At 43.7% G+C, this 22,180-nt stretch overlaps 1 protein-coding gene across 5 annotated transcripts in view; it reads left to right on the plus strand.

Moving 5' to 3' along the window:
- The window catches only part of LOC148320316 (RNA-binding protein Musashi homolog 2), a 185,264-nt gene that overhangs the window by 153,203 nt on the left and 9,881 nt on the right, over positions 1-22,180 (plus strand). For 2 of the 5 annotated variants that reach the window (XM_088278933.1, XM_088278934.1), the window contains exons 11-13: positions 9,391-9,510; positions 18,849-19,028; positions 22,006-22,160. In XM_088278933.1, the coding sequence (XP_088135059.1) occupies positions 9,391-9,510; positions 18,849-19,028; positions 22,006-22,160 (455 nt within the window). The remainder of the gene's footprint in view (positions 1-9,390; positions 9,511-18,848; positions 19,029-22,005; positions 22,161-22,180) is intronic. The other 3 variants (XM_088278935.1, XM_088278936.1, XM_088278937.1) reach the window with 3 other exon arrangements.

Here is a 22,180-nt window from a genome sequence, read left to right on the forward strand (position 1 = left end):
GCTTGTGGATGAAATATGCTCCAATAATATGGTGCATTACTGTATTTACCGACAAATAACCAATCAAAATAGGACTGACAAAAACTCCCACACACCGAAATGTAACATTTGATTGCTACATGGTATTATCCCTCGAGGTCATGCTTCGGATTCATGTTTCGCTTGTGTTTTATGTGCGGGTCACCCTTTTGGATTTGGGTTACGCGCGCGCACCTTTTTGTATTTCGTACTTGAGATCTTAATGTGCCAAAACAAAAACCTCTTTTTTGTTGTTTTTTAAATGGCACCATTATTTTCCGGACTATAAGGTGCACCTGTATATAAGCTGCAGCAACTCTTAAAAAAATAATAATAATAATTAATTAAAAAAAAAATGACATACAAACTGCACCAGGCTAAAAGCCGCCGTTTTCTGTTTTCAAAAATGAGTTTACTGCATACACAGAACGATGTTGTACTGTGAATGCACGTAAAGATACAGAAACAGATTGTTAAAACAGTGCCTTTTCACAACAGACACAAGAGAATTAATTTTTTTTTAATCGAGATTTATTTAGCATATTTTCTGGACTATAGAGCGCCCCTAGTGGTGAAAGAAAAATCCACAGAAAAGCCGCACCGTTGTATTAGCCGCATGGTTCAAAATCTAGGAAAAAAGTAGCGGCTTATCGTCCGGAAAATATGGTATTTATTCTCATAAAATCAATGGAATTCAAAAATATTCTTGAAATGATATACGGCGTCACAATTAATTGGCCGATGTGCAGTGAGACGCACTGTGATTGACTCCATCCATGCATTTCTATTTATGCCAAGCATTTTATCGATATGACCTTTTAAGCACGTGCGTGTATTTAATGGTGCATTAGATTGTGCTTTAAAGGCGACGTGGCTATTTTTATCCAGCGCCTCCGAGAATTCCGCAAGAGTGAATTGGACTCTGGTGTTCTGGCCTTATTTCTCTCCCGAAATTTCTCATTGCATGTCATTCCCTCTCTTTGTCTTCCTTTGCCACTGATGTGGCTGCTGCCCTCCTCTGTTCATCTGTTCGACTCGTCTCGGCTCCTCGCAGTTCATCTGTCTCACTCCATCTTGCTGGCCCCCCGAAATGGACTGGAGCGGCACGCTTGAAAGACTTGTTTCACCGATCACCAGCCTCCATCTTTGTGCGAAATTCCCGGGCATCACCTGCGCGCTGGATTTATCGTTGTTTGCCTGTCATTTGGAATCAATAGCCTTGCCTACTCGAGCGTCGATCGATAATCCCCGGAAATTGTATGATTAATTAAAAACTGTCAAGGTGGTTTCGAATGTGTCTTGATTTTTGACCTTTGACCCGAGGTGCCTCTTCCGTCTTGCGAACAATATAATTGACAGTGTGAATTATGACAATGGCACAAACAAGATCCGCTCGTGGGTGGCTCAGCATGTCCCGAACTGGATGTCATTGGATTTGCGTTTCTTTCTTGAAGCCATGAAAATGTTTTCCTTCATAGCGTGAGCACAAATACTCAGATGTCCACAAGACTTATTTTCGGAATTGAGCTGCTGTTGTGAAGCGACATGTTGAGTCTTTGTTTTCTTATGCCAGACTTCGCTGTCGCATTTTCACGCCTGAAACGTGAGGTGTCGTTTCGGCTTACTTCATGATAAAATCAACGCGGATCAGAGTGAACTTTGCAAGCACAACGTGAACGTGCCAAACACACTCCCTTTTTTTTTTTTTTTGCATGTGCAGGTACGCACAAAACATATAAAAAAAAAATGTGTGAAATAGTTAACCCAAATCTGACAACGATGGTGGGAAAAAAAAAACGGTGAAAAAAGTGTCGGTTTATTATCATGCTTTTGGTTTGCAGTGATGTCAAACTGTGCGGCACCTGACTGAGAGCCGTTCCCAATATTTTGACTTGGGACTTTTTTTTTTTTCAAACTGATACCGTTACAAACGACTCTTGACTCTTTGAGTACTCAACGCGACCAAATGTCGATACCGCGAGTACTTTATAACATTTCAGTTTCAACTCAACGGCAAATTATGATGGACAAAGACTTTTCGTTGTGATGCCGATGATGCATAGCAGCAACTACTGGCAAGGAGAACTCACTCGCTGTTCGATTTATATATTTTATTTATTTATTCATTTATGTATTTATTTATTTATTTATTGGTTGATTTATTGATTTTATTTATTTAATTTATTAATTTATTTGTTTCTGTATTTATTATTTTTATTTATTAATTTATTTATTTATTTTTGGGGGCCTCAAGTATTGGTAGCCTCCATAAAATAAGGCCAGTATCGCCCTAATACCGATAGCTGGTATCCAGACTCGCCCATCCCTATTTCCAACCTTCTTAGGCTGCTGGATGTGATACCCAAAAACCAAACAAATTTTAATAACGTGGACGTCGTCCAGCTGGCTTCGCCTAATAGCCTTTTTTTCCGAGAACCGTCTTGCGACACAATCAGTAACCCAGGTGAAGGCAGTTTGTGACAAAGGCGGTAATATTTTTAACCTTTGTCCGAACTTTTCAAGCTAACCGTGCGTTACATGGGAAGTGCTTAACAAGCGATGCCGTAGCCCTGAGCGTCAATTCAAGGCGGATATATGAGCCTTTAGACAGCAAGCTTGCACTGCTTCGCCGCACTCCCAAGGCATTGCTAAATGTGGCCAAAGCGCCGAGACCACACTAATAACCCTCCGACCATCCCATCGAAGTCGGTCTCCTTGTGCGGCAAGCGCTCGACTGCTCCCAGCACGCTGACAAAACTTGGAACGGTCCCCGGGCGTCTCGCCGTCCCGTTAGCTCGATCAGTCTGCATTTTGAAGCTCATCCAATGTGTCAGAAACGGAAACCTTACAATGTGTGGAGTCATAATTGCATTGCCGCAGCAGCGTAGCGCCAGTCCAGATGCTAACGAGTAATTATGGTTAATCGTGTGGCCAAACCTGACTCCATCTCTTTCAGGCGGCTGTCAAGATGCAGCCAGAGGCGACTTGATCCATAGAGCCGCCATAGAAATCGCAGCTGTCCCCAAGCCCGCCCTATGTGGTAGACAGTTGACAGTCTTCCTAAAGCAGAAGCGAGTGGAGTGCTCTGTGACTGATGGAGTTCTTTTGTCAATGACGGCTGAGCTGCTGCTGGCAGTTTTGGGCCAAAGAACAGTGCAGATTACATTAGCATCAGTCAAGCTGTTGTCAGAGCACAAAGGAGAACCTTATTGATGCAGAAGGAAGAAGGTTTTCGAGAAAAGAGGTAGAACACACAACTCTTGTCCATGTTAGCAGACGACTTCCTGCTTCAAGGAGACGGGCCACTGTTGCATTGAGACCGAAACTGCCAAAATTGGAATAAATGTCACATTTGTTTGCTATTTAATTCATGATTGACATCAGATGTTGGCAATGGTTATTGTCCACCATGAAAATGTCCTTCTTTGTGGTTTTTTTTTATCTTAAATTTCACCAAAACTCAATGAGTTCTTCCTGAGCACATTTACTACTCATCTTTAACATGGAGTATTTTCACGAATTATAGATTTCGAACCATGCGGCTAATAAAACGGTGGGGCTTTTCTGTGGATTTATTTTTCACCACTAGGGGCGCTCTAGAGTTCAGAAAATACACTAAATAAATCTTCGGGGGGGTCTGTTCTGTTTGAATTTGCAAAGTTGTTGCCGTGTTAAAGGGCACTGAAAATGCAGTCATTTTTTTTGTTTGTTTTTTTTAATTAAATTCTGATGATCACCAAACAAACAAACAGCACTCAATACATCTGTCTTTTATGCCTGACGATGAGTAAGTTATCCAGTGCAGTTTTGTCACATTTTTTGGAATGCCGCTCTACTTTTTATTTCTATTTCAAGTATGATGTGAAATGCTGACACAAGCAAAAAAAAATGTCTCACATCATTTTTTACATTTTGACATTGATCGCTTTGGCGCTTTTGAAAACAAAGCATTGGACTCAAAACTCCGCGCAGGCGGGCAGCAAAACATCGAGGAAAGCTCGACACCGGTGACTATTTGATCAGCAGCGACCCTGCTGCTCACTGCGCTGCACAAAAACCCGCAAATGCAAGCACTGGCAACAAAAGACGCAGCGTGCCCAGAAGGAAAACGTTTTGGCCATAAAGCCCCCGTCATTGTCACAAATCCGGAGCTGTATGTGCACAGAGTGTACATTGTGCGCCTTCAGCACACTGCTGAGAATGACCTTTCACAGCTTTGCCAAATGAATTTTTACTTTGGCTTAAGGCTTTTAACAGGTAGGGAGGGAACCGTATGGATAGACACGGTGTGTATGGACTGACAGTTTTGTTAACATTTGTCCGTGGCTTCAAGCAGATATTGAGTCAATGCTCGGCTTTAATTGACACGTTGTTTTGGTTCCTGTTTGGCAAGCTGACAGATTTTAATATTTTAGCAAGACTTTTAACGTACTCTATGTTCTCTCATTTGTCTATCAGGATCATCTGTGTGTGTGTGTCACAATGCAATCTTTCTAAAAATGTCCACCAAGCATACATACGCTGTTGGAATTTAATGCGAATTACTCGAGATTAAACTCTTAACTCAATCGTACATGTCGGATAGATTTACTTTTTTAGTAGCTTTCGTTTCCACTCCATTCCAAGCTTTTTTCCAGACGGATGCCCGTACAAGAATTCACTCTGTGAATACCAACCGATACCGAGTGCCGATACCTTGGGTTATTTGATATAAAAAAAAATTTCATTCAGCACCACGACAAACAAAGACGTTTGTTTCTGGTGCAGGTGATGATTGAAGAATGTGTAAATTGCCGCAGTATTTACCCAACAAAAGCCGACGAGGAGGTCGAACTTTACTTAACGGCGGTATTGGCCCAATACCGATACCTGGTATCGATACGTGTGCATCCCTAATTGAATTTTACAAGTTTATTCTGGTTTTGTGATGACGGTCCAGGAAAAAAAAATGTTTTTTTCTATTTTAAATGATATGTTATTGAATACAAACAAGCACTTGGAAGGCAAAACCGGTGTCACAAAACGGATTGTGTTGGGGTTAAGGCTATAAAAATAAATAAATAAATAAATAAAATAATAAAAAATAAAAATAAAAATGCAAATGTGATATTTCTTCTCATTATTTTTTTGTTGGGCCGTCTATTTAAAATCAACAAAAACTGGACACTCACATCTCCTAGTGGCTGTTTGCGGTATTGCCTCTCAATTCCTGAATTGGACTGAATGTTGTGTAACATGCCTTCCTTTCATTTTGACACACAGTCCAGAGATTGTGTTCTCTTTTGTTGAAATTGCAAATCCATGCAGCCTCGTGATTGAGGTGTGCTCTGAGGAAAGTAGCAGTCGGCAACCTTTGGTATTTATGGACTCCCTGCGAGTTGTTCATAAGAAAAGTCAAGAGCGGCTTTGACACCGGCTCTCCATCACTGTCTTTTTCACGCCATAAAAATGAGTTGCTTTGCAATAAACCTTTTAGTGTAGGACCCCCCCCCAGCCCCCCGCCCCCCCCCCCCCCCCCACAATACTGCAGCGCCGAGTCACTCACATGATGTCACCAATAATAAAACATAATTACGTTTAGTGGGCCATTTGTTGGCTTGTAATTCTCATCAAATTCCATGTAAGTCTGTTTTTGTGCTCAACAGCCGCTTTGAAAAGGAAGATCTTGATCACTCCTCAGAATTTGAATGAAGTGATGATAAGTGGAAATATGTTGGGGTTTTTTTTGTCGTGTCACGTTTTTCCTCGGGTGCGGTCGTTTTAAAAGTAGAGGCATAAAATAGGGTGAAAGAAGAATGATTTTTTTTTTTTTTTTTTTTTTGCATCGATCTTATTCACCACCCTTGTCCCCTTCAACCTAACATGCGTGTTTTTGAAAAATCCACACCGGCACCTGATTGGACCGGCAACCTCAGAACTGTGAGGCCGATGCGCCCGACTTTACTTTGACATGTTGTTGTCATGGAAAAGGCAACATTTGTTTTGGAGCAGGCCGTTGTATCCTTGTGTGATCCTGTTCCTGATGAACAGTGACAGCCGTGACGAATCGTGCCGTGGTCCTGTGCACCACTTCCTTTTTTTTTTTTTTTTGCGTTGTCATTTACGGATGAGTGCATTCTGATTAGCCAACAGTGCTTCTTTAACCGTATTTCCAATTTGTTTATTATGCTGATTATTAACAAAAGTCCTGATTGCAAAACGTTTAATTACATTTCAATCATCCTTCTGTCACTAAATTGTAAATTGTACCTCCTCGTTCAAGTGATTAATAGAAAATACGATTTGTACGATATTCTCAAGTCTTTCCTGGCCGGGAAAGATTTTGCTCGTCGAAAAGAGGTGGATACGATTCGCCGCCGTGCCCGTCTTTATTTCTGTCCGGTTTTTCTTCATTTCCAAGGCACTCTTGATGATTGCAGAATTTCCTTGCTTCGGGCTCGCGGAGGCAAAATGTGAGGACAGTTCCCCCGAGTGCGGACACCAAGGCCCCCGGGCGTGCACAGCTCATAAACAGATGTGTCCTTGTCCCCAGCCAAGTGCAGCCACTCGAGTGGCAAAGCAGGCGCCCAATAATTGTGAAGAATTGAAAGCTAAATATTGGCTTTATCTCCTCAGTAATAAAAGGGCCATGAAATTGATTTAATGCCGCAGCGCTTCTCTTGGGTGGCTTCTTACAGTGTGAGCGCAAAACAATGAGCAGCAGCCATCTATTAATTAACCCACCTAATCCTGCAAAGTTAATCTCTCACCACAACTTTGCTCGCAACTAACTTCCAAGCCAGTGTGTCTACTGGGGTGTCGTGACAATGGCAGGAGGGGGGGGAGGGCGAATGCGGGGAACGTTGTTCCGTTCGGCGAACGCCACGATGCTTTAAGCGCTAATGCGCGGGTGCGTTTGTGAGAAGAGGTCGGACAGCCTCATTTGAGCTCTTTTTTTTTTTTTTTTTTATTGTCTTTTTATGATTGTTTGACTTCTTTACTCACTGCGCGGCGTTATTACATTATTCTCTCCTGAGCCATGTGTGGAAATTGTTATTTCTCTGTCTTCTCGGCCATCTTGCCGCCCGCAGCTTGGTGGCGTCTCGCAGCCGCGGTCGAATCGTGTCGACAGAGTTGTGAATGACCTCCTTCTCGGCCGTCTAATGAAAAGCAATGTGATTTTTGGCTCGTCTGACCCTCCTCTCTCACCCCGCTCTGCCATGCCCTCCATTTCATCATTCTTTTTGTGCGAGGCCCCCCCCCTTCATGGAATAGCCCTCGGAAATAGGTCGCACGCTCTCCCCGCACCTCCGCCGCTTTGCAAAAACAATCCTCCGAGGTGTCCTGCGCTATCTCTTCGCTCGCGTCCGAGTCGCCGTCTTTCGCGCAAACACATTCTGCACACATTTCCTTCCCCAGAAATTGCGCAACAACTCCAATTGAGAGGATTTGAAGCTCATTTCTTTGCAAGAGAGGCAAGCATATCCTGTGGAGATAATTTTAGGAGGCTGATTAGCCGTCGACGGCGCGGAGCCCAGAGTGAGGAATCTCATCACCGGCGCTAATGACATGCCATTCCTGTGTTGAAAGAAGAGCCCGGGCCCTGGGCATGGACCAGCTTCTGTCACCCACCTCTTGCTACCATGTTCATTAAGTCCCAACAATGTAATTACAATTCACCGATACTGCTTTGGATTAATTACCGGCTGATTACCAGGCTGATATTTGCTCGCAATAATTAGATCCCAAAGAATCGCATTCATATTTTCACCCTATTGATGTCTTTACTTCATTAGAGCATTCGAAACATTCGAACAATAGACTACTTATAAAAGTAAATGTTGGTCGCCGTGATATCCGTACGTTGGCGTACGAGGGATTTGAATGCGTCCGTTATGGCAAAACGTCTCCGTCCGTTCGCAAGCTCACCACACTTCACGACTACTTTTGATCTCACACCTGATAATCTCGCGACAAAAAGCGATGCCATGTTTTGCCGTATGCTTGATTCCGATTGGCGTGCGCAGGCACCTCCTGAACAAAAATTTCACGTTTGGCGCCCAGAGGCTATCATGCAACGCGGCTGTGCAGCTCAGAGGTGGTTGTAATCTTTCATACGAGCTGGTGACATAAACACCCCCCCCCCCCCCCCCGGAGCAATATTATTTCATTAATCTAATCAGCGGCGCGCAATTTGCAAAGCCACCTAAAGCCAGTTTATTTGCAGATTTCTCGTTGACTAAGAATTTGAACAATTTCACGTAGACAGAGGTCTGCTGTGAAGCTAGCTGATGCACTTATCCGGTCGTATCTTAATTAATGCGGTCGCCCCACTGGAAATTGCTGTCATTCGCTTCTATCGGCCGTTCGTTGGCACCTCAAGACAGACGATTAGAGAATTGTATCAAAAGGTGCTGCTGCAAAGAAAATAATGCTTACTTTTTATTTCACAATGTGTCTGTTTGGAGTGATGCTCGGAGCGCTTTTTCTCATATTTTGCCTCTTTCAGGTCGCCACATCAAATTGATGAAATGTTGCGCAGAATGACAACATGAACTCATTTTTCTTAAAATGCCATTTTAAACGGACCATCATCGTCTTTTTAAAAGCAACATTGTATGTTTAGAGAGCCCCTTGTTTCCGATACGGTCTTTCCCGCACCCGCACACACTTTAAATTTGAAACGTCGTACAGCACGCCACCAAACTAAAAAAAAAAAAAAAAAGTGATCATCTTGTCCCATTTTACTCCCAAATTGACTTCCTGAGTTTGAAATCTGGGCCTGTTTAGTGTAACACAAACTTGATCAACTCGCATGACAAATTCTGTTGTATTAATGGCAGCAGGTGCTAATCGGACCTTCTGCCAGGTAGCCGAAGCGCCTGCTTCTCTTAAAACATTGCCGGTCCGTACAAATGAATCAAGATGCATCATTTGGAGGGACTAAAAGATCATTTTCAGACCACTTAAGTGAGATTGGATGATTTCCCTTCGCACACGTGATGGTCGCTCACGGCATGCTAATGTGTTTGGTGTGTTACAATGCACCTAATGTGCGTTTTGTTAGTTGATAATTCACTCGCACATCACAAATTGTACACACAAAAAAAAAAAAAAGAAAAATACATTTTCAAGCTGATTAAACAATCACTCGCTTTATATTAAGTGAGTCGCTCCCGGCTATTTTTCACGCCGCGTGTGGACCTTTTAGGTCGGCGGCGTGTTCCGAGTCTGCTGATAGATATCGCACTGACATGAGCCCCTGCCTCTGACAGCTCGTTTTATCCCGCAGCTCCGTGCTGGTGTCAACATTCTCCCGTAGCTCTGGGACACACTTGTCCATACGCTGGAAATGATGCATGTGCGTGTGTGTGTGTGTGTGTGTGCCCGCAGGCTTCCCGGCGACGGCATACGGACCGGTGGCGGCGGCGGCAGTCGTAGCGGCGCGTGGCTCAGGTAGGGGGGCCCGTGGAAGAGGCGGCTACTTGGCGTACCCACAGAGCACAGGGCCAGGTAAACGCTCTGTCCATGTTCTGTGTGGCTGCTGCTCTCTTCAACTTCTCCTGCTCTGCTTTCCTCCCATAGACCGAGTCACCCAAGCTCCCGTGCGCTCTCGCCAGCATTTAGATGTGGCCAGAAATCCAATCCGATACATACTAGATGTGACCAGTTCTTGCCATGTAAAGATTGAAGAGTTGGGGGGGGGGGCTTGAGGTGACTTCATGGGAGCGAGGCAAAATAACCTGAATTCAATTTGACTAATTAAAACGTTCTCGCATAACCAAATTGGATCGCTGCACTTTTCTGAAAGAAATCGAATTTGTACACAAATGCCCTCGGTCTTAAGAAATAAATAAATAAATAAAATAAAATTTAAAAAATTAATTAATTAAAAAAAAAAAAAGCTAGTTAAAACGACATGAACGTCCAATTTGATTTAACTTTTGAATAAGTAAAAGTTCAAACTAAAGAAACTCACGCTGATAAATTGGGAAATTTCATTCGCTGCGCTGCTCATTTGATCTTTTTTAAATGCAGTGGAACGTACGGTCGAGAACCATCCAAAAGTTGAAATGATCCCATTCCTTTCAAACCTCTCGCGGTAGCTGTACTGGCAAAGTTCTCATTATTATTTTCACATACAAGTCCAAAACGGCGTTAAAAGGTGAATTTTTAATTGACAAATGTGTACAAAGACATAAAAACTTTCCAATGTTGACCTACATTCAACATCACCTAAATTAGTTCATATTATTGAATTATGGACAATATTTTGCTGAGCTGAAGTCTTGCAAGTTTGCTCAGGTCGAACATTGCATCATGCATGACAACCGTTTTACTTTCTGTCAAAAAAAAAAAAAAACTTGGACTTCCACTGTGACGTTCTTGTGTGTGATGTTAACCTGTGCTGAGGTTTTTTTTTATCTGGAATAACTTAAACAAAAAAAAAAGTTATCAATGCCAACAAAATGAGAACTTTGCAACATTTGATGTTGCTTTTGGTTGATGTCGCGTTAAGAGGAGTCTGAGAAGATACACAATTCCGCAAGATAGCACATTAATGTTGAAACCCATCTCAAAATCTGCGTGTTTGGATTTGACCCTGCGACACTTGGGAACATCCGAGCTTAAAGGAACTTCGGCCGCTCTAAAATGAAATAAACGTGCGATGGGCTTTTGAAACCAATGGGCCTTCTAATTACACGTCCGTTTGCACAAGCGACAAATTTCCAAACGATAACGGGGCCCCTTATGTGACAGTTTTTTTTGTTATTTTATGATGATGACCATAAAACAAACCGTGGCAACTCTGATCGGGAGAACAAGCACTTTGATGAAATGATTTTATGTCATATCGATGTAGAGTAACTTGAAACCTTGAACCCGGTCAGTTCCAGGACGTTGGTCAGCATCTTTATTATTTTTTTTTTTTTGTGTTCCAAATCGAATCGCAAATAGGAAATTTTAAACTAGAATTAGTCGGTTCTTGTGGCATTTTTTTTTTATTTATTCATTACTAAGTAAAGGAAAGTAAATTATTAATAAAATACTGAATTGAATGATTTCATCATTTTTCATTTCCACACGTGACGTGTTAACACCAAAGACTTTAATGCTTTACGTCCATATAAGGAAATTCCGCATATAAGGATAAAATCCAGCGCATTTAATGTTGTCATGACACAGCTTGTTTTAGAATAAGCGAAACATGAGCAGAGCGTTTATCAATTTGTAGTTGAGTGGACGAACGCGCACAAGGTCCGATCTCACCAATGGTCCGCAAATGACCTTCCGGTGAACTTCCTGCTTGAATTTACAAAAAAAGTCCAAACTGAAGTGATAAAATTCCAAAATCAGTCGGGCTTTTTTTTTTTAAATACCGTTGGTGGATGAGTCATGAAATGCGGTCACGCCTTTTCCGCGTGTAACCAATGTTTAGCGATGCGAGCGTACGTCTATGAGGAGATTTGCCGGATGCAAGTTTGTCTCCGTCTGGAAGGGAGTTTCTGTCTGTGTTTAACACGCCATCGATTGACTTGTCGGCTTCATTTAGACAGCTTGCTTTTTTTCCACCCTTCCAACTGTTGATCATTCAATAGCTGTCAATAGCCGCTCCCCCGACTGAACGCACCGCCTGCAGCCGAGCGAGGAGCGCCTCTCTTAATCGGACATACTGTGCCATAAGAAGCTCGTGGCGGAAAATCACTTTTAATTGTAACTCCGATCTCGTCAGCTCGGCGATTCCCACATGTGATGTTCGCGACGCCGATGTGGGCATGCAGACAGCCGCCGCGCGGCAAGCGCGCCGCGCGCATACAAATCAAAGTTGATTTAAATCAACATTAACGGCGGAGATGCTCCGTCCTTCACATCAGGCTGTTTGTATTTTCAAAACAAACCATTAGCGCCACCATCATGGCAATGCGCGTCGTTAAGAAGCAGAAATGGTGATTGGGGGCTGGCAGCAGCCACAAAGTAAATGACGTGATGGCAGCCATCATGAACACTTTATTTCTGACAGCCGCAAATGGTAGCGAGATAAGTATCATTATGGACGAAGGGAGGCGGGGGGGTGATAAACGGTGACATCACCAGTGTCAGGGTTTTCTCTTTGTTTGGCACGAGCTAAATGACCGTCATGTGAGCTCAACTTTCAGGATGACGTCGCCATTTGCCAACGTGTAAATGCAATCATGTCATCCATTTTGTGATCACGCCGGCGTTTTTTTTTTTTTTTTTTTTTGCATATAGCAGTTGTCTCCCATTTGTGACTCAGCATGACCTCAAACGGCACAAGTGCGCCCATTTCGTATAAGATTGCTCCTACTGGGACAAAAGTGGTTGTCGTGGCCTTGCTTTTTCCGTTTTTGGCTCCAAGTTTGACAAAAACGACACAAATGTCTTCCTGTGGCCGATTTGCGCATTCTTTGTGCTTTGACTCCACCTACAGCTCTCACAGTGCACCACATTCAGAACAGTCCAGTTCACTTCAGGACTTTTCCCACCGAGCCGCTTCAGTTTGCTACGATAACAAATCCAAATCCGGTCCTCGAGGGCCACGATCCCGCATGTCTTAGATGTTTCCCTCCTCCAACGCACCGGACTCGAGCTCTGCAGAAGCCTGATAAGGATCCTGATCTTTTGTGTTGGAGGAGGGAAATGTCCGGAGCTTTCCGAAATAGATACTGATCAATCTTAAATGCTTAAATGAATGTTATGTTTCCGCAAATGTGTTGGATAATTTTTCAGCCTGAAATTCGTTCGTTGCGTGGCGTCGTGTGAGTGGCAGGAATTGCGGCACAACTTCCAAACAAAAATCGAACGAAACACGATTTTTCGTAAATTTTCGACAAAACAGAATAGAAACAATAATTCAAGTATCGCTCTCATGACACTGATATTGACACCAACGTCAATATCAATTTTATCGATACTTGTATCGCTCCGCCCACCATTACTTGTAAGGAAAATGTTGCCAAACGTGTCAAATCCAACATCATAGAATCAAGAGTTGGGGAAACATGAATGCTTGACATTTAACCAGGTTGCAAATTAACAAACATCCCCCCAAAAAAATATTCCCCAATGCATTAATTTGAACCCAAGCTCATAAAATATGCGCACAATTTCAGCTGCGACTTTGTTTTGTTTGTTATTCATTAAAGTTGCAGAAGTAGCCCGCGCTTTTGGCATTGTTCACACAGCAGCAGAGCAAAATCCAAAAGAATGAAGACGGTTCCGGCGGGTCCCCGGCTGCTTTCTTAAGTGTTTTCTTGATCCCCTCGGAGCTTCCTGCTAAGCTCAAATGTCGGCCTCAGATCTCGGCTTCACCTGCAGTGTTCACAAAGTGCCGTTCGGGTGTCAGAGCTCACTCTGTACAGTAAGTCTGGTGAGACTGCGCTTGCCACTGCACAAATGGCAGCGACTTTTAAACTGCAGATGTGAAATCAAGATTCTTCTTGCATTTAAGCCATCTCTTTGTTTCTGCCTTTTTTTTTTTTTTTCTTACTACGCATTCCCCTTCCTCTCCCTGCCCATGACAGCGCCAAACTTATGTGACAGTCATTTCCGAAAAAGGTCTTCATCAATTTCCTCCCAAATAATTTAGTGATCTTCCCCGGTGCCCGAGAGAACGCCGATGTGGGCCGTGTGTTCTGGTCTCAATCAATCTGAGGTCCTTTCACCCCCCCCCCCGTTAATCTGCACATCTCAACCCCGGTGACAGAATCACTCTGCATGTATTTGCTGCAGGCTTCACAGGTACATGCAAACTAAGCCTACCCCACTTATTTTATTTTTTTTTGTGTGTATAAGGACCAAGAAAAGTTGTGACACACAGGAGAGGGCAAGATGTCCCTTTGCGCTTTTGGCGCGAAGCAGCTGTGGGTAGCAGATGCTCGGAGGTTACAGGCACATCCCTTTGGGGACATCACAGTTTTGCCCTCCGGGGTGTGCATACATAACTCGCTCTTTAAAGAAAGCATGCTTGGAGGCTTCATGCAACAGTGAGGAGCGGTGTTTGTTTTTTTCTGCTCCCTGGCTCCCCCTACAGTCGTAAAACGCAAATTCCACTGGAGTTGCTGGAAATGTATTTTCATAATGAGCTGACTGAGGTGACGTTGGTTTGATATTGCGCAGAAATTCAATTCTAAGCAAGCGTTTGCTCTGCAAAATGTTGTCATGCCTCCATAATTCATTGAGTTGGAAGTATGCCCGATTTCTTACTAACTTTGAGCTCAACCAGCAAAGACATGCTCGAGTGCCAAAGAAGATAAGCCCGCGAATTTGCATGCTAAACACGGACGGAGCTTGTCTGCACATTGTAGTGTGCAGCAAAGTTCCTCCAGAATACGTCAATATACATTCTGAAACTTTGCCGGCCTCTGATTAGTTCATATGGCGCAATAATAAGCCGCGACAATAGATTCTGTTGAACTGTACACATTTTTTAGGGCCGTAAAAACAGAATAAAAAAAAAAAGAATGCCGATAGCACATCTTAAATTGAATTGTCCATCCTTTTTCTTCCGTTTATCTGGTGTCGGGTTGCTGATTTGATCCCAAGGAAGATATTGTCTTACACTAATACTAAATATATAATAAGAATACGTCCCATTTAAAAAATAATAATAATAAATAAATAAAAACGTTTTGTGTGAAGTGGCATCCCTAATGGGTTCATACGAACATGAGCAAAGATGTTCAAACTATTTTGAGGCTTCGGTTCAAGGCTGTCACCTTTCGGTTTACTTTCTCCGTCGCCACCGGAGCATATCTCGGATGACTTCACTTTTCATTAGAATCAGTTTAGTTGGGTCGCTGCGTGGGCAGCGGGTAGTCTGCACGTCGTCTTATGTGATTCCCCGCTCACTCGAAAACGTCCCCTTCCACTAAATATTAGTCGGGAGCGCTGTTGAGTTTGTTCATTACGGGGAAATAACGGCAGCGAAAGAGAAAAGGTATAAAATGGACGGTAACAAAAGGCAGGCATGAGTGTGAGTGAGCAAATGCAAAAAGAAATCATCTGTTAAAATTCATTAGCCAAGCTTCTCTGAACACAAAATGACAAGACATTAAATATGTATTATTTATGAAATGTCTGTGCTCTCTGAAAAGGCTGTCTAGTGCTGTTAATTACTCAGCCGTTGGTTCCGAAAAGATTATTTCAAATGGAAAGTGAAAGCAAGGCCAGACAGCAAAAAGAGCTGTTAGTTTATATCACTCGGCTTTTTAAATGACGTTGGTGAAAATGGAAAAGCTAATTACGGGAGCCCGACAATACAATGCTAATTTGAGAAGCGGCGTGTCAGCTTTATTGACATCTTCTGTAGGGTGATGTGGTTTGATGGCCACCGAGGAATCAAACTGGCGCTGTGACAAAGGCGGAGGAGTGAGCATGCCAACGCGGGCTCCTCGTACGAATGAGCCGAGCTGTTTAATAGTGACGAGCGAGCATGCGCAGGTGAACGGCTGCACAAACTCTGCATGTAAAAAAAAAAAGCATAACACGCCACCCAACAAAAATGTCACCAAAAATAAGACTACAAAAAATAAATTATCGTGTCTTAATTTACTCAAAAATGTACTTGCTCATGTTCTTGAAATCTGAGACTGTGAAATATGAAATAACTAGAATTTTGAATTTTTTATTTTGGGTCTTTTTCCATGTAGTAGCTCGTGCTTAAGTGAACCATTTTTAAAAACTTTGAAATGGAATATTTAGTGCAGGGGCGGGCAAACTTTTTGATTGGCGGGCCACCATGGCTTCCAAAATTTGACAGAGGGGCCGGCCGGACCAGGAGCCGATGGATGGAGTGTTTTGGTCACCTCACCTCATCGGAGAAAAAATAATAATAATTTTAAATCAAAGTGAATAACAGCATTACAACAATATATATGTCTTTGAAAAACCACAGTAATCAGAAAATAAAATTATTAACACGGTTTATTCATTTTAATTTTTTTTTTTCAAGTTTGGCGGGCCGGATTAAAACGTTTAACGGGCCGCATGTGGCCCCCGGGCCGTAGTTTGCGCACACCTGCTTTAGTGTAATCGCCCTTGAAGGTTTTGAGGGCATGTTTGTAAATATTATAAATATGAAATTGCAAATATAATTGAAATCTAAATAACTGTCCAAAATACGGCAATTCAATCATTTCCTAAAAAGTCGCCAAATAACCCAACATGCGTTTTCGAACGTGCAGACAGGAATGGCTGAGCCGAAATCTAAAATCAAAAGTTGATATGATGAAACCTTTCTAAGTGTGGCCGTCCAAGTGCAGCGAAAAATCATCTTTTCACCAGACGAGTGTTTGTTGCCACTCTTGTATGAGATCTCATTGTGCAGGTGTACCTCATGTGCTCCGTGAGTGGCGATCAATCAAAGTTTGTCTAATCATATTCCTCACATTGAGCAGTTTAAGTGCACAAAGGGGAAAAAAAATGTGTGGTCAAAATGTAAGTTTAGCGAAAGCTTTGCAATCAACGCTGATTGCAAAGCGGTGATATGACAAAATGACAAGTACAGGTTGTGGTGGCGCTTGTAAAGAGGCCCCCGTCAATCAGTTTGGAGAGCGCGGCGGCGCCAAACGGGCTGCGCGTGGTGTCTGGAAAAAGCTCAACTTGCTCAAGTGCTTGGAGAAAATGACGCTCGTATATGATGTTCTATTTTATCATCAGCGTGATTAGCTTCATGTTGCTACTCGTGAGGAACAAAAAAAAAAGGGCCGCAGTGTTTTCAAGGTTGATGATTCCTCCTTAAAGGCAGTCACCTGGCAAAGTGGCAAGCGGAGCGGGACATTTATCCACTCGGAGAGCGCCACCCTGATGATGTCAGAAACAGATGACTGCAGGACCCCCTCTCTGCCGCCCCGCCCCCGCCCCGTCATCTCTCAGCCAGCTTTTTGGTCGCTGAGGGCAGGAGAGGAAAGTTGGCGAGGGAGGAGGGGGGGGGGGTTGTGGAGGCGAGATAATTATCAGTATAAATGAAGCCCTGTGAATGATTCGCACTGCTGGGTCCCCTGATCTAGTCTCCAAGGCAACCTCAGCACGCTCATTTGTTTTGTAGATGAGTAATTACATCCAATTAGTGGCCAGTGGAAAAAAAAAAAAGGGAGCCTAAGAAAGGCCCATTGTTCTGGATAGATTGTGTGAATATTAATAATGGGACGGTCCGCGGCCGGCGCCGTGATATGATCGGTGATACTTATGCAGCTGTGGGCGCAATCTGCCCAGTCCCGTCCTGCATAACGGATCAGATAGCCACTGATGAAAATATATGACGCTGAGAATGGGCCGGCATGTTGGTGCGGGAGTGTCGGAGAAGAACTTTTGTCCAGCACAAAAGCCGACTTTTGCCTTTGCTCGCCGCATTTGCTCCAAAGATTTTTTTTTTTTTTTCTAATAAAGCGTACATAGCGCATCATTATTTGTGATGAGCTTTCATTGGATTTGGGTTCCGCCACATTTGCCGCAGCAGTGTTGAATGTTGTTGGAGTACTTCAGTTCTGACGTTCATTTCAGATGACGGAATGCAGTCGAAAGTCGGCAGTCACATTCGGATTCAAATAGCGGGGAGAGGGTAAACGTTGTGGAGACATTTGCTATTCCGCACATATTCCCACTCACACAGTTAGTAATATTGTCCAATATTTTCAGCCTCCATTAAAATGACTCCATTGATCCAGTTTCCCCTCATTAGCAAGGCCAATCAATTTCGGCTGACATTTTTCTAAGTGAACTAAATGTAATGATCGCCTCTTGAGTTTTGTTCAATGTGTCAGGCATTATGTGACGTACGTGGGAAGCCGGCTGCATTTGGATCCTATAATTTGACGAGTGGGCCGACAAGCCCACAAGTGGCGAGATCAGAGCGCTAGAAAGCAATGGCGGCGAGAAAGATGGCCGCCGCTGGCGTTCCATTCGGCACAAGTGGACTTTCTCATTCCGAGTGGGTAGAGGTGAAGTGGCTTTGAATGGCTGTTTGCTCCGCGGGCCAAATCAAAACACAAACGCGAAGCGGCGAGGGGCGGGAGGTGTGCTGAAGGGAGAAGTTGATGTCACCAGGCGGAGTCCCTCCTGAGTAGATTAAGGCTGCGATCAAAAAAAAAAAAAAAGAGGCGGGAGGAGGACGTTTGCTTTAATTGCCCTCTTTCCACGAGCAGCTTGTCTCCGATTAAGAGGACATGCAATAAATGTCAGCGCGACTTACTGCTGAATGACATTTTCTAAACTGTTGATAATCCACCATCTGCGTCAGAGGGAGCGTTATTAGGAGGAGGGGGGGGGGCATGTTTGGAACGCGCCGGCGAAAGTGCGGCGGCGTCGCTCGACCGCCACGTATTTCTATCTCATTCCCATACACGCCTTATCATCTCGCGCTCGCCGGTCAAAGAGGAGCCATTAAATTAATTATTGATTGGGGCGCTTTGTGTTTCTTTCATTCAGGCTTCCTTCAGGTATGTCAACAGAGAATTGTCCGTTTGAAATGAGAATGTATTGACCTGTGTTTTAATGATTCCTCAGTTTCATCTCACTCCGTAACGATTGCACAAAAACGCGCACGCAACGTTGGTCAATTCAGCGAGGGGGAAAAAAAAAATAGAAATAAAGAAATAAATCCAAATAAATACCCAGGCTTGGATGGGAATAATTGCGGAGACGTTTAGGATGCGGCTGAGCGTGTCAAATGTGGGCGACGGTGGCGGCGGGGGCGGGAGTTGGGGGGGGGGCATTGACAAACACAAGGAGAAGCTGCTCGACAATCTGGACATTGACTTTGACATTGACAAAGTTGATTTTCCACAATGATGGAGTCCCCTCCCCCTCCCCACCTTTACTGTATCTCCCAGGCCTCCCCGATTATGGGTTTTACTCCACACCCGGTGACCAAAGGGGGGGGCCCTGCTCCTTTGCTGACTATGGCTCCCTGGGGCCCCAGGCGGCTCAGATGCTGCACAGTGAGCATGCCACCTCCGCCTGCAACTCCCCCCTCCAGCACCTACACAGCCCGGATCAGTTTAAGAACCCAGGTTTGTATATGCGTATCTGTCTTAACCTTTTTTTTTATTTATTTTTTTTTTTTGTCGGACTTTGATTCATGACATTGCTCCATGCAGATGGCAGATCTTCCACTTTTCTGCATTGTTTGGTTTGGTTTGGTTTTGTATTTTTTTTTTTCTCCTGCGCTTGTCAAAAAGAAGAAAAAAAATAAATCCTCCCCTGCCCTATTTAAAGAAACAAATATCAACCTGTCTTGCTGAAAAAATGCATGATCCCTTTTTTTGTTTGTTTCTTTTTAGAAAACTTCTTATCGATTGTCTTTTTCTTTGAGAAGTTGTATTGCAGCCCCTGCTTGCACAGAATGTGATTCACCACTTGCATGCGAGGGCTACGACTACGGATGATGTCATGATTGGTTAAAAAAAAAAAGTGGTTTCGTTGAAGGGATTTTCTGTGCTTATGAATTCTTGTTGAACTAGTAAATTCGCAACATTTTATTTTTCCACGAAATTGTCCTTTTTTTTCAGATAGACTTTCAGATTAAGCATGCGGCATATGGACACGGTGTTAAACTCGAGGCCCCCGGGGCATCTCTGGCCCTCCTTATCGATTTATGTGGCCCACCAAAGCAGAGAGGCTCCGTCACGCTAACGCTAAATGATATTTTTTTTTTTCATTCTGGCAGAAAATCTTGAGATAATTTGCTGATTTTAACTGATATTACGAACACCGAATCTCTCCTTAATGCAGGTTGAACAACAATCGTCACTATTTTAATCGTTCTCGGAGTTGTCTGAAGAAAATCCTACCTGCGAAAAAGCTGTCAGAAAATTAGTTTCGTAAGAGGAATGTGATTCAGCGGACTGCTGCGTCTCTTTGTAGGTGACAGTGTTGACCTACACGCGGCGCTTAGTTGCCACGTCTCCAGAGAGACTCCAATGCACTTGCTCGCCTTGTTACGAGCAAAAGACTCCAAGTTGGGACTTCACCTTCACTAGTCCAAGTAAACGGATGAAGAAAGCCAAGGAGGCAAGTGCGGCCTTCGCAGACTGGAGGACAAGTCCAAAGCTTCCTTTTAATAGCACGTTGGCCAGCTGCCTCAGGCAGATGTTGGCATTTACTGTCGCCGCTCGCTACAAAATGTAGCTCGGCAAACAGCAGAAACACACACGGGCTGGATTGGGTCAAGTCCACAGATGTGATGGGAGTTCGAAACCTGCGCGGCTTGCTATTATACGGAACACGTATTATCACAGCAGCCTTTGCTCTCACGAGACGTTTTTTTTTTTTTTTTTTTTTAAATTTTTACACGCGTGAGCTCTTCTTTCAAGCCTACTTACACTGAATGAACACATTGTACCATATGGATGTAATTGTCGACGTTGGGTTATGCGGCTTCATGGAAGGAAGTAGGAAAGGACTTAGGAAGGTCACGAAAGCAACGTGGAACGTTCGGCGTCTTTTCGGGCTTGCTAGCAAGCCGCAAGTCAACGTAACGTGGTCACGTGACATGACTCCAAAGGGTACGTGCGCCTAAAAATATGAATTCATCAAACAGCGTTCATGCGTGAGACTGCCTCTTGAGAATTTGACACAATAACAAACATTTCCATTTGCTTTGTGGCTATATTTGGTTTTGTGTTCATGCGAAGAAAAAAGAAAAAATACAAGTTTAACTGATTGAATTCATTTCTCAATTGTAAAATATTTCCATTTAACTGAATGCTAAAAAATATATCGAAATAAATATTGTGTTGTGCTCCAGATATATTCCCCCCCCTAAAGTTTTTCATCTGGAGTTTTGCAGATTTTTTATTATTTTTTTTTTAATTATTCTTCTTTTTAGTAGCTGACACGCCGCACTTCAGCGCATTTGTCAGTCATTTGATAAAAATGTGAACATTGTCACAAGTGGGTTCACAGTCTGCGTCTGTAAATTTTCAAAAATTTCAGCATGTTCGTCTGGAGAGGTATTACAAATCTTTTCGAAACTCTGGAATATCCCGTAAATAATATGATAAGGATGACGTCATCGTATTTAATCGACTTTTGTTTCCGTCCCGTGGCACAGACAGAACTCATTCGGAATATGAGACGGCAGCCGACTGGGGTGTTTGTAGGACGGAAAATAAGCGCACTTCCATCCAGTTCATCAGAAGCAATTTCAAGTCGACTTGTTCTTCGCCGAGAACGGAGCGTTCACGTTACCCCGTATATCCCGCGGCTAAATGCTTATTTTCTTGACACATACACAAATTCCACAAGCAAAAGATCAAGCTTTTTTTCTGCCATCTAAGAATGAGGGCCAGACAAAGGGGCATGTTGGAGCTGACAGCCGAGGAGATTGCTGTGAAGAGATTCACATTTTTTCCCTCCCCCTCCCTTTCCTTCCCCTCGTCCCGCTGTTACGAGCCTTTAGTATTCGTCCGGATTGTCGAAAGTCGTTTCATTAGTCTGACTTGCTCTTACTTGCAGGCCAAAGGTGGTAAGTCATGTACAGTGTTTCTTTTTTTTTTTTTTTTTCCCGTCCCTCGAGTTAGGACCCGCAAATGAACGCAGGTCAGCTTTCATATTTCCCCCGATGCCTTCTATCTCTTGCCTTGCGCACGTTTTCGCCTTGAAGTTATTGCGGAGGACTGACAAGTTGACACGCGGCTCCAAATGCTTTCAGAAGCAATGGCCGTGTTTTTGTAGGCGCGACTTGTCGTGATCGGTTCGGACAATAAAACAAAGAGGCAATAAACGCAAAACTACCCGAGGTGGCGTCATCGTGGTCGCATTTGCGCAGCAACCCTCCTGGAAGTTGCAAAGCATGCTGGGAGTTTGCAGCAGTGCGCTTGCTTTGTGTTGCATGTCGAGTGGACGAGAATAGAACGTCATACTGGATTTGACGAGTCGTCTGATGTCAACGGAACCAAAATGTGGAAATGTGGTTGAATGGAACAGTCAGTCGCTCGCCGTCGGGTTGTTCTGAGCTGCTCTGCTCCTCGTTGTGCTTGCGTGCAGGCGCCAACCCGTCAAGGCCCGGAGGTTTCCACAGCGCCAACAGCCCCGGGCCCGTTGCCGACCTTTACGGACCCGGCAGCCAGGATTCAGCTGTGGGCAACTACATCAGCGCCGCCAGCCCTCAGCCCGGTTCCGGGTTCGGCCCCAGCATCACCGTGAGTACTTGACCTTTAAC

Source organism: Idiotropiscis lumnitzeri, chromosome 17, assembly GCF_059441095.1.
Source record: "Idiotropiscis lumnitzeri isolate Australia: NSW breed Sydney's pygmy pipehorse chromosome 17, RoL_Ilum_1.0, whole genome shotgun sequence".
Taxonomy (NCBI): Eukaryota; Metazoa; Chordata; class Actinopteri; order Syngnathiformes; family Syngnathidae; genus Idiotropiscis; species Idiotropiscis lumnitzeri.